Genomic DNA, 14,070 nt, shown 5'->3' on the forward strand with positions numbered 1-14,070 from the left:
GCAGTTCGAATGTACAATGTTGAACTATACCTACAAGTTTGTTAATATTTCTTCAATTAAATTTTTCATAACAATGTTTTCTTACGAATTAGCTGAACAATTCTGAATTCAATTTCTAGAACGTGTATTGTTCTCGAAAATATTTATTCCTAACGAACAAACTTTAATTAACAATTAAACTTCAAACACCAAACAAAATTAATTATCAATTTAGTGTTTGAGTATAATTAACTTAAAAAGGTTTGTCGTATTACGTTTCATAATATCAGCTTAAATTTTAATATAATATTATATACAGTAAATTACTTTTATATGCTATCATTTTTATTTATTAGATGTAGATATTAGGATTAAAATATTGGATATTGGTCTATTTATTAGCTAAAATTTATTGATAGTTAAGAAAAAATATACAAAGCTATGAATAGTGAATAATCATATATTTAAATATAACACGTATACTATATTCTATAACACTTATTTATATTTTTTTAAAGTACACCATTTATAAACGTACTAAGTTTTATCTACATATCTAAACACTATTATCTAAAAAAAACATTGATTACGCATTATCGTAACAAAACGATTTCTTATTACACAGTCATTCTGGGAAAATACCTAATAGATGAGATATGGCTATTTTATCTTTGGTAATCGATTTTCTGATAACCATATATAATACTTAAAATGAATATTATCTATTTATGTGTAAAATATGTTTGTTCTTTATTTTTTTATATTTTTAATAATATGTTTATTTCTCTGTTGTCAGATATTATGTTATCGAAATATTCAATTCTAATTGAGGTGTTATTTCGTTTATTATGCTTATCGTATTTTAATCTTTAGTACCAAAAGTACGCAGGCAAAGTATTTGTAACATTAAACATATTTGTCATGAAGGAATTAGATGACATAATTTGATAAAAATCTATAATTTTTTAATATGATGTGCTTACAATATTAAAATAACAATTAATTTTAAATAACAAAAATAATCGTGTAAAATTGAAAATAAGCGACATTTACTTATCATATTTCTATGTATACGTTTTTAATTTTTATATAGTAAGATATAATTTATGAAACTCAAAGAAATATACCGCCGAACTTATGCCACGAAGTTAATTTCCTCTTTCGAAATTCGAGCTGTCTTAACAAACGGAACTTGAGCTATCAAATTCAGTATCAACAGACTGTGCTATCTCTAATTTACAGAGATCAAGCCGGGCCAAACAAACATCAAGTTTTAATAAATTTCTCCTAAAACTTTCGCATCAAACGCGTTAATTAAGATAACGGCCTTGAAACGGGGAGGGGCCCAAGTTTCCACTGTTCACTGTTGGTCTAAGACAAGTTGGACAGTGAAGAAACTAGTCAAACAAAATGTGGAAGCGGCTGCCAAACGCGCTGGTTTGCTAAATTAAATGCTGGGTCACGTCCAGAGGCGCTTCACAATCAAAGCTCTAAGTTCAAGCACATATACGTGCTTTATGAGTTTATACGGGTGCATTAAATTTTAATATTTACTTTAGTTAAGCGTCTTCTTTAATAGTTTGTGGCAACTGGCAGCGTGGGGCTATTCTGAGTTCAGTCTTTTGCGGTGCTATTGAATTAATTATGCATATTATGCATGCAGGGTTTCGTGAAACTTCTTTGTTAGATACCCATTTTTCTTTCCAAATATCCTTTTTCTTTAGTTTTACTGGCGAAAAACTCATAAAGAAGACGATTATACAATACGATGCATAAAATACATTCACAAAAATATACCTTTCCAAAACATAATTTCACATAATCCATACTAATATTATAAATGCGAAAGTAACTCTGTCTGTCTGTCTGTTACTCAATCACGCCTGAACTACTGAACCAATTTGCATGAAATTTGGTATAGATATATTTTGATACCCGAGAAAGGACATAGGATAGGTTTTATCCCGGAAATCCTACGGGAACGGGTTTTTCTCTGAAAACGCGGGCGAAGCCGCGGGCGGAAAGCTAGTATAATATAAATCAGTGTCACTGTATAACAATAAACTAACGAGCAAATCAGATGGATGTCGCAAGTTTGAAATTAATCCTGCGACAACATCAAAGCAACTCCAACTTAGGCGTGATACCTGCTGACAATTTCAATAACAAAGTTTGACATAACTATACCTATGTATACAAGATGTATAAAGCACATTCAAGTTGTAGCTTGAATTACCGCATGCTAATGATTTGAAGATTACTAGGTATCTACTATTGTACACATAGGATAATAATTGTCTGGTAAGGCAGCCACAGTTTGATCTTTGACATTACCACTTTTTGTACATTTTCAAGGGTTTGTTTTCTCGAAATTTTGTATCGCATAAGCATATTCATTTACTAATAATTTTGTTAATGCAGATTTTCCGAACGTAGATTTCATTACGATGCCTTAAGATATACAGATAACAGTTCTTCGAGGAAGATCAAATTTGAATTATGCCCAATCATAGTTAAAAAAGTAATGTGGGCAAAATCCAGTATTTTATATTAATAAGCCATGCTAATGAGTAGGTTACGCGGGAAGTTTAGTAAAACTGAATTATAGTCCTAATGGTCGGGCATTGTCATCATATAATAAGCGTTCAGAACTTGTCCATTCAGTTTGCGTAATTAACGTAATAATATCAATTATGTATGGTGAGAATTTGCGGTAATTGCAAGGTTTTGTATTATAGGTAAGTTAATTTAGGCAATTTAGCGGCATATTTGGCATTCCCTGTACCTTTATTCACAATTTAATGTAGAATCTCTATTTTTTATCAAATTTAACCCGTTACGTTAATATAACTCCTAGGCAAACTTCACATTCATATACCGTCCATTGAATACGTTGAAAATCCCATTCTATTAACAGCCGACAGGCCAGTGATTAATTGTCTCGAAGCTGAGGTCGCATCACGTAAAACCGTCCGTCCCTGAGAATGTAAGTAACGTCTAGAAATTAGACGTGCCTGAGTCCTTGAATCACTTCGCATTTCAATCACTTTGCTCTTGATAAATTGATATCGAATTCAAAGGTACGATCTAATGGACATTTAAACAGATATGGGAAATTAGAATCGGAAATCGTTTCTTATTTCCATGATTAGACTTTTGCTGTAGGAACTGTTTTGTATTAAGAATTGTATCTTCTTTATTTAAAAGTTAAATATGATATCCAAGCGGATTTCGGATTTATGAGAGCGAAATTATTAAGAAGTCAAAGTGTATATTTGGACGTTGGACCTCTAGTGTCCTTTTGAACAATATTAGAACGCTTTTTAATTAATTTCGTAATATAAACACATGTCAGCCTACTTTTGTGTGGATTAAGTAAATATTATTACGTCGTAATTTAGATTCCATTATACACGTTAATAAACACTTAAGCACGTCCCTTTGTGGAATAATATCTTTTACTCTGTTTGCTTGAGGTTCCAGAAATTCATTAACGCTAACCGTTCTTCAATTATATGAAAATAGGCGTATAAATTAAGGGAATACAAGAACATTCAGATACCTAAATTAGAATTTTTGATGTAAAAAGGCTATAATTAATATTATGTGAGTGAATGTCGTGGAAGTGTATTGAAAATGATCATTGTTATCAGTTAGTAAATATTTTTTTCTGAACAGAAGATAAAGATGTAGAAATCAAAAGGTACTAATTATGTATAATAATAATAAAAACTTAGGTATTTAATACTTACGAAACATAAATACATTCGATGAAGATGTAGCGATGAATATTCTGATTGTAATGGAACTCTAAAATTACACGAAGAATATCAAATCAAGATAGAAGCAAGCAAGAAGTGAGATTCGAAACCGCATCAAATAACAATTTTGATATAAGTTTTTGTCCATCAGCGTTATTCAAATGGGGTCGGAAATATTGCTTCGTGGCCAAATGCAAATACTATTTGAATTGCGGAAACTTTCAAGAGCGTCGAACATTCAATCGTAAAAGCAAACAGTTTCTATAAGATTAGTCGTGGGATGCTTCGACCATCAATATTGACTCAGTCGCTGCCGCCGCCCAGCGCAGACGGTCGTCTTAACGATGCCAGACTTTCTCTGTGCATTTTGTTCTCCAACTTATTGTCAAGTGGACGATAAAGTATTTGCACAGGGGATATTGCTTCTGTAACGTTTAACTTCACAATCTGGAAACTTTTCGCCGCCATTTCCCAACGACGTGGACTTATTAAAGAACAGACTAATGCACCTTTGTTAGCCGATTGCTCTTCAAATAACTTGAGTTAGAACAAATAGTGTTTTTTAACTGTAGGGACGATGTCAAGTCTTGTTGTTTCAGACTCATGTTCGTTTATAAAGAGAACGTATTGATTTAATATAGATATAGCGTGTGTTGTTTTGTATACTTAAAACAATGATATACTAAATGAATATGAAATAGAGAAGAGGCAAAATTTGACCTCATTAGCCATTATTTTCCCAGCACACTGACCAATATTTACTGCCTAAAATATAGTTGAAAATGTTATTGTGGTCAGGTCAGTTTATTTAACCTAGCAAATATCTGGTAAAAGTGTTTGTACAAAATTGTTTATTAAGATACATAAAGTTGATATGAAATTGCCATGTATAATTAAAATGCAATATCTTATGATACACAATATGTATATAGAATGTTTCTAAGATAAATTGTAAACCAAATAACACTAACATAGATTAGAAAATTTTCTATAAAAATAGTTTCTATAAGTATATCATTAGTAAGCCTTTACATCATAAGTATACAATTAGCGTCGTCCTGCGGCAGCCGGATAACGAAGCGACTCCACTCGTATGCAGCATGGATATGGATTATGACAATTGAAACTAGGCTTTGCACTCTCACATGATGTACGGCGAAATGAATCTTCTCCATTTGAAATAAGGTCGCAAGTAAAAAATGAGCGCAGACTTAGTAAAGGTGTCTTTCACGCACAGATATCGTCCGCAGATGCAGCATTTCGACCTCTTCACCGTAGTGGATACAGTTGAGTGCAGCACTTGAGTTTTTGTAAGGGATGAAAATTTCCATGTAGCTTCAAAATTTTCCACTGTCTGCTGCGAATAAAATTGAATGTTTTACAGAAGCAGCGGCCCTGCAACGGAATGGAAATGGTATATGAATGAAAAGATTTATATTATTTCGCTGACAGCTGTGTTTGATATGCAGTTAATCCTGTTGTTGGGCATGAAGTGTAACAGTTGACTTGACGGGGTCGGTTGTTTTTTGTAGACTTGGATATTCTTTAAAATTTTAACTTATTCTTTATTGTGTATTATTAGTAATAAATAATTTCTGGGTCAATCAGTAATATAATAATTGAAAAGTTTTTCTTATGTTTTGCAAAAATTATGCAATCAGACCTCATACCGATACAGGCAACCTATATTTTCAATAAATGATTCTTAATCAACTATACCTTTTTACTTATCTACGTACGATTATTTTTCTTCAACCAGCAATCTAGCCTCTCATTACATAGCAAATCAAGGAGAGTAATCATTCCCATATCATTTACCCACAATACCAAGGAAGATAAATAGCAAACGATTGGCACATTCACAATGCAATGCTGTAAATATTTAACTGTTTGTCGTCCCGCATGATGAGCCTGCATTTGTCTCTTTTACCTGCAGAGCCCGGATTATGGACAATTTTAAAATGAGCATGTTTACTGAAAATTCAGGTCTCTTTTTATTTACTTTGTACTACCCTGTGTTTGCTTTTTATTAAATTTTCATATGCGCAAGTGCGATGTGCAGTTAGACAATTTTTCTTTTACAATGTTATAATATTTATAGGTATTATAGTATTCATTTAGTAATCCACAATTAAAGATATTAAACTTCATAACAGAAGTTAATTTTGAATATGTATGTAGTCCATGATTTTTTAACTCTTAGTTTTACATATTTGTAAATTTAAAACGTAAATAAGTTATTTTCAGTAATAATTTCGAAGGTAAAACTGAAACAATATAATCCACTGAAATAAAAATAGCTCACTCACGTAAGTAGGTCCATTTTTAACTGTAATTTAAACGGTGCTAAGGTTTTATAAAAGCTAACTCGGTTTAATACCTTAAACCTACATTTTAGTGCTCTTTTCAGAGAGGCCACGCTTAAGACCGTCACAAAAGCGCGCTGCACCATTCTACTACGCATTCTAATGCAAATTTCATTGAAACACCCTGCCATTGTTATCACTTCCAGTCTCCTGAGAAAACTTAGTATTCATATATCCAAGCCCCTATATTCAAATTTAATAATATTCTTGTGGTTAAATTAAAATTCGTCTCGCGGTTTGTGACTTTAGCCAAAATTTTACATAATATAAGACGCAACTAACTATATTATACTTTCAACTTTTATTTTTCTTTTGTTATAATATGCTATTCGAATGATAACAGTGGATTTCGTTATTAAAATAAGGTTTAATGAAAAGTTTACTTTAACATATTATGTTTCTAATTAACAAAAACAACCAGTCCTGAAATAACATAGTTTGAATTTAACTCGCTTGTTAGGGATTATTTTCTTTTGGTAATTAATATGTAAATACGAATTCAAGATATTTACGGTGAATTAAATTAATTATTATTATTACCCATTATGTTTAAGTTATCGGAGCATAAATTACGTAAATTTTCTCTTTTTATTAACCTAAAATAATATGCGTTGATTGATTAAAAGAGCAATGGAAATTCTATTAGAAATAAAGCGGGCAACAAATAGAGCCTCTAGCGGTCTTCATAATAGGTTTCGCAGCGAGAACATTTCTTAGAACTGGCTACACCATAATAGCCGTTTGTACGGTCCTTCCCTAGAAAGATCGATAGCAATTAAAATTTAAATTGTTTAAGATACTCCAAGTACAAACGTTAAGATATAACGCGCCCGTATTCAGTACGAAAACAAATAAACTCGAAGTCAAGAAGTTAGTTCGTGCACTCGTAACTTACTCTATCTTCTTGTTTATCTTGTTTCGTATATACGGAAAATTATATTTATTTAACACGAGAACTCGTAGTAAAGCTTTCGTACGCAATACAAAGTGTGAATTTACACTAAGTTCGCTTTGTATTGATATTTGCTCGAGATTGGACATTGTTCAAATGGTGTTTGTGTATAGGGGTCTTGCAATACAGAACGGCTCTGTTGATTTGAGCTTAAGATTTATGTTCATGTATTAAATAATACGTATGACAAATTCTTGAGTACAACATCCAACTTGAATTGTGAATTTTATTTGGTAAAGTTGATACAAAGGTAGGTACGTTTTGTAGCGAAAAATTTCGTCAAGTGCTTATATTGGTCCTTATATTCTCTCAGCTGCAGATATTGCGTTATATTGTAGTCTTAAAATTCATTTTTATGAACTCACTTCCGCCCATAGTAAATGGGTGTTGGAACAGTTTGTGTGCTGTAAGCGTAGTTAGCAGCTGGTTTATATTGCACTTGCTCATGCGGCTTGAGAGGACATTGTATTTGACTGGGACGTTCTGAGGAAATGGAATAGGCAGGTACGTATTATCGATATTGGCAAGGCGACTGGCAACTGGTCATAAATGTACCCAATTAGTTTGTGGCGTAATAATATGAAGATGTAGTGCGTGTTAGTCGTGAGATAAATTATGTTCGTGTGAGCTTTGTGTTAATAATATTCAAGAGGTAATAATAAATGTACCTACAACTTCACATTCATTCATTTGATTCTCATTTTTTCAAACATCTTCAAAAAAAGAAGGAGGTTCTTAATCCGACGGTATTTTTTGTGGTGTGATGATTTTGTTTGTTATTTTTTTTATTGGAAAGCTAGTTCCTTCCAGTAGATCCCATTTAAAATTTGTCCAGTGTCCGATTTATTGCCTATTGAAGGTTTAATTTGTTGTTAAAAAAAGAATTATTATCGTCATTAATCATTATAACTACGTATATAGCTATTAAGATAAACAAATGAGATAACAATGTGAGTGTACACCTAAATCGTCAATAACTGTAATATCGCTTTAATTAGTGTAAAATAATATCTATCATTTTTTATATTGTTTGATACTAATTGAAAGAAACCAATACATAAACTATAACTGATGCAGAAGTTAAAATCTTATTCAAAATAATATTAATATATTATGCTTAACACCGTATTCAGTTAGTTGGTTTTATGCTCTAAGTATTCAGTGTTTAGTGGATACTTAGGATCAAGCGATAAGGTAAAATAGCAAATCGCCAAAATGCAAATGTAGTGAACGGACGTCGCCCGTAAGTTTCCGATGCACCTGGGTCGTATTCCCTTCTAAAGGCTTTCAATTTTGGAGATTCAAGGTGAGGACAAAGGATAGGAAATACCACCATACGTTACCTTCCCTCTACTATAAAACGAAAAACATAAGGTAAATTTCATTTATATTTAACACAAATTACCAAAATTATTATTAATTGTATCTTTCTCTGATTGATAAGTTAAAATAATATATTTTAGTTCAGTAATTAATAACTCAATATTCGCAGCGTTGACGGAGATGAATGAACATTAGGCGCGTTTCATATGCACTACGCTTCGGGTGAAATTCCCGCGCCAATACGTCAGTTTCGGGATTGGAGCAATTTTTTCGGCTTAAAAATCTGAAATTGATGACATAATATAACGTGACGTTATCGAGCCAGTGGGAATAGAGACAAATGTCGTATCGGTTACGGATTTACAACTCGGCGCGCGCCATCTGGCGTCCGTATTTATGAGTTTAATCAGACCCGCGCTAGCTTGCAATGGTATTGTAGATTCGCTATAGATTTTATAAAATATATTATTCAGTGTAATACTGGGGGGTGAGATCAAGCTGGTGCTCGCTAATTTGTTGTAGATTACGAGCTACCGTTTTCGAACCGTTCGTTTTATTGAATTTAAAATGTAGAATTTATGTATAATTTACTATGTAAGTTCATAGCAAAACATATATTTTATTTAGATATCAAAATGCTATCGAGTAATGTTATAACTACGGAGCATAAGGAATTTTTCAGCCTTAATATGTTTAGTTATTTGTATTCATAGCCGTAGGGTTTCCTGTAGATTCCAATCTCGTAATCCATTTCGATACACAATATATTATGTAAACAAATAAATTCATATAGCTCTACAAAATTGAATTAAATCTAAATATTCACAAAAGCAATTACTTACTTAGAAAAGTCCACAAACTGAAATTACAAAAATCCTGGTTACATAAATGGGCCTACATTTTTTCGCGATCTGAAATTAGGCCGCCATATTGACATGATCCCGACGTGACACAGCCTTTAACCAACGGATAATAAAGAGTCACAATGATTAAGCATTTTTCAAATTTTGGTAAGAATCATGAAGAAAACAAAAGATGCAGCGTGCATAGATGGTAAATATAAGCCAAAACCTATAAATGTAGATTCTTTACTCCTCACCATAGCCGGTTGATATATAAACATGGTAAACTATAAAGTTATTATTTGTGATGTTGGAATCGTTTTATGTGAATAAACGCGAATGAATAACCATCTCACTCCATTGAGATTTCCAATAGACTACACATAGGGATGAAACGATATCGGAATACAAACCGCAAATAATATATCTGTATAATATTTTCAAATGAGTGAACATTGTGATCTTAAATAACTAACTGGGTGACTATGCTTCGCCCACGGCGACTACTAACTTGAATATACTTTAATTTACTGATATGTTTCTCGTGATATTTTGAGCAGTTTTATGTTGGTACATGAAACTAAAACTATCTGTACATATTAAGGTCGATTTTTTACTTTTTGACACGCCATACTCTAGAGATTTGTATTTTGTAAGCAATCAAACGAATCTTCAAAACAAATATTATAATAGGATCACATAAAATATCCAAATTTCAAACAAAGACCTTAAAGTGAATTCAAAGATTGATAGAAGCATAAATCTTAGCTACAGCAGCCTGCATGAAATATACAGGAAGCATGTACAATATTGCTGAGGTTAAGCTTCAAGCGTTTGCGAACAACTAGGCCTTTACAAACCGAAGATGTATTCAACAGCAGCTGCTACGTTCGTGTAACAGGAATTCATCCGTAACAATTTATTAGAAAAGATTAACTGTACGTATAGAACTTGGCTCAGGGAATACGGATAATCCTTGTTATTTATTTGTTTCTGTAAAAACCAACAATTAGTGACATGTTGTGCTCAAAGTACGGAATAAAATGAGGAATGAAAAATTATGCAATCAGATTTAATAAGATTAAAATTGTAGGTACTTTGTATTCAATTAACTGAGCAGTAAAATTAATTATTGTGAAATTGTTCGTAGTTTCTATCGTTTCGGTTTTTATAACACTGCTTGTTGTAAGTTGTTAAACCCACTGTACTATTGTTTGAGTAAGGAAATATAATTTTATGAATTATTTTCCCAAGTTCTCTAATTAAGTACCTACTTTAAAATGTTACCTTGATGTTAATTTCAGGTTCGTGTTCGCTATATATCTACTGTTAGTACTATGAAAATAATTGAAATAAATATACAATTCAACATATTCTACCTAACATAACAGATTGTAATAGTTTACAATACAATAAAACTTTGAAGAACAACGCTCTAGCTTTCTCCCATTAGGAATACACTCGCCGACCGCAATTAATGGACAGCATTGTCCCGAGATCTCGGAATTGCACTGTAGATAAGATTACTCGATTCTCGTCTAAGTTCATTCTTATCCCGCATTTTATCTCTGCCGTATTGCAGTTGATATAATTTATTAACGGACGACGGTTTCTCGCTTGAAGAACTCTGCTCTTTTAATTATTTATTAAATGCGGAATGAAGACGTGACGAAGATTATGTTTTTATTCTCTTTGTTTCGCCAGTTTAAATCTGGTCTTTTTAAGGCTAAATCTTAATCTTAATGGTACCGTGAACTGTGGTGAGCTTTTTTGCTAATATAGTGGAGAACAAATTTATATTAAAACATTTGTCTTTTTTTTTTATGTAATGGGAAAGCAAACGAGCAGACGCGTCGCCTGGTGTTAAGCGAAACGCGCCGCCCATAAGCATCCACTCCACTGGGAAGAGGATGTGTTGCTGTCCACAAAAAGGAAAGAGAGGGATATCACGGGAATTTATTTACATTACTGCCGGTTTTTCAGGTACTTAAAGGCACTCTTTTTGAAAGTCTCCATGTTGTAAGAACTCGGGAATACCGCCGTTGGTAGGTCGTTCCAGAGCTTCACAGTTCGCGGGAGAAAGTTTCGCGTAAAACGCACTGTAGAACTCCGCCAGCAATCGAGGTGGTGAGGGTGGAACTTATTTTTCTGGCGGGAGGTGCGGTAGTGGAATTGAGCGGGTGGGATTAGACTGAAGAGTTCCTCAGAACACTCCCCATAATAAATTCTATAGAAAACACAGAGCGATGCTAAATCTCTTCTGAGCGAGAGCGGATCAAGCTTGTCGGAGATTTTAGGGTTGTCAATTATTCGAGTTGCCCGACGTTCAATACGGTCTAGAGGAAGAAGTTGGTATTGTGGGGCGCCAGCAAACAGATGGGAGCAGTATTCCAGGTGTGGACGAACCTGTGCCTTGTACAAAAGGAGTAGATGAGCTGGTTTGAAATACTTCCTAGATCTGCTGAGCACACCCAATTTTTTAGAAGCTAGTTTCGCTTTGTCTTCTAGATGGCCTCGAAATTGAACGTCACTCGATATTTGGACACCCAGGATTGCAATGCTCGGTGAGATATTAAAGTGAGTGTTCTGAAACCGAGGAGAAACAAGAAATGGGGACTTTTTAGTAGAAAATACGCAGACTTGTGTTTTTTTAAACTCAACTAAATTGAGCCTTCCCTATTCAGAAACTTGATCTAACGTAGTTTCGATAGTATTCACAAGTTTATTTCGACATTCCTCCACGTATGTCCTAGAGACTTGTGAATGGCCGGAGTAACAGGCATCCCCCGTACTGTCGTCCGCATAACAGTGTATGTTGCATATTTGCAACATGTCGTTAATGTGCAGGAGGAACAACGTGGGGGATAGCACACAGCCTTGGGGGACACCGGCATTAAGAGGCAAAGAAGCAGAGCGAAAACCGTCGATAACGACCTCTATGCTTCTGCCTGAGAGGAAGCTGGTAACCCAGTTACAAAGTCCCGAAGGAAGTCCGTAGGAGGGGAGCTTGGAGATGAGCGCCTTGTGCCAGACCCGATCAAAAGCTTTGGCGACATCCAAACTTACTTGTCTTAGTATAACTTAGGCTTAGCATTTCTTTTTAAGTTTCAAAACATAAAATATTAGGTTTAAATCCAAAAACAATTTTTCTAGTACCTTGAGTACTAGAAAATTTTTTTGTCACCACGTTAAGAATTATTTTGTACAATGACTGATTTGTAGCTAGCTAAATTATCGTGTAATGGGAGCTCGTCAACATGATTTGCGGCAAATTGACTCGACAGATAAGGTAGAAAGTAAGAATCAATCACACTTCCCTTACATTTTTTCAGAGAATTTGTCTCGTGAGATAGGCTGAGTGTTTTATATTATCGCGATAATGCAAGTAATGGTATCAGTTTTATCTACGAATTTCTGAGAATTGTCATAGATTTAAAAAAATGAAAATAGATAAAATGTTTGATGGTCAGTACATGTGCGTATGTTTAATTTTTTTTTGTGTTTTGTGCATTTTTTGTCAAGTTATTTATAAAGAAGATTACAAGTTTTTTACTTTTTTTCGATTTTGTATGATCCATTCATTTATAAATTATGTTAGGTCATCATATAAGATGATTTAATTCATTTAAGTTATAAAATAATATAGTTATAAAGGGAAAGTTTCAATATAAACGTAACAATAATAATTAGAGACCAATTCGTTTATTTTATTTATTGTTAAATTATTTAGCAGATGCCTAGCCGAAGCACACCCTTTTAATCACTTAAAACTATTAAGGGATTAGAGCTGTTCAAAATGTTGCTAGGCTTCTTAAGTCGCTACTCAATTTACAAATGGAAGCAATGCTATACTCCCATAATGTAAGGTAACCCTTTTTCAACAGGGAATAACCCCTGTTTAAATTGAATTACTATTTAAATGATAGTTATTATAAGTTTATCACATAATTGTTTTAAAGCAGAAATTATCTATTGTAAGTATTATTAAATGTTGTTTGATTAAGGAACAGATCACGGTTCCTGGTACACACTTCATTACTTGCATTGAAGGAGTTTCTAGAACGTTCATATTGTAGCTATAACAAAAAGTATTTGAAGCTTTACAAATGGATACTATCTATTTACCCGTCTAAACACGAGTGAGTATCACATCATTATCAGTCTGCAACTTCAAAGGGAATTTCCTTTTCCATAGCGTTATTGAGTGCGCGATAAACACAATGGTTTCCAGTCATAAATATAGCTTAAGTTATCGCTGAAAAGATATATAGGGGTAGGTAAGGGCGTCGTATCGCTCTCTTGACAGTTATTGCGTTTTTTATTCGTAACCCCCCAAACAAATTCTATTTACAGGCAGCCGTGTTGACAGTAACGCGAAAATATGCGAAGTAAACGGGTACATTTAAAGGTATGAACTTTTTCACGCTAGCAACATTTCTAATATCGATACTTTTTAATATTGTTGTGAAGGTCCCCCGTGGGGCCGTGGATTCTTGTTGCTTTGACGAACAATTTTAATATCTTGTACGTTTTATATGAAAACTTGAGACGGGCTTTGGAGGTAAATGTTCTGCATATTTGGAGTAATGTCTCTGCTGGGATTGAAAATACTTATGAGATGTTTGATGTTGCGAAGTTGTTTATAAATTGAGAATAAATATTGAACAAGAGAATAGTAATTGTTTTATCAAAAAAATATATTTGAACATTTACTAGCTGATGTTATGCTTAGGTTCGCTAGACTGATTTCCATCTTAGCCTGAAGGATTATAATTTGCTTATCATATTGAAAGGTCGTGGGTAGCAAGTATAGAAAAGATAAAATAGGTTTACATAGATAGCAACCA

The 14,070-nt window shown here is 33.3% G+C and overlaps 1 protein-coding gene across 1 annotated transcript; it reads right to left on the reverse strand.

Moving 5' to 3' along the window:
* Positions 1–11,188: 11,188 nt before the first annotated feature.
* On the reverse strand, positions 11,189–12,055 carry LOC149908529 (uncharacterized). Its single transcript, XM_090102211.1, has 2 exons — positions 11,942–12,055; positions 11,189–11,809 (listed from the first exon to the last, which is right to left on the reverse strand). The coding sequence occupies exons 1-2, from the start codon at positions 12,053–12,055 to the stop codon at positions 11,189–11,191; spliced, it is 735 nt and encodes a 244-aa protein (XP_089958337.1).
* Positions 12,056–14,070: the final 2,015 nt, after the last annotated feature.

Source organism: Colias eurytheme, chromosome 5 (assembly GCF_061535395.1).
Source record: "Colias eurytheme isolate Ceu_HAF_F1 chromosome 5, ilColEury1 Martin Lab GWU primary, whole genome shotgun sequence".
NCBI lineage: Eukaryota > Metazoa > Arthropoda > Insecta > Lepidoptera > Pieridae > Colias > Colias eurytheme.

Coding starts and splice junctions, on each gene's coding strand:
- LOC149908529 (XM_090102211.1), bottom strand. CDS start 12,055: ATGTTGCAAATATGCAACATACACTGTTATGCGGACGACAGTACGGGG. Junction 11,810..11,941: donor AGGAATGTCGAAATAAACTT/GTGAATACTATC, acceptor CCTCGGTTTCAG/AACACTCACTTTAATATCTC.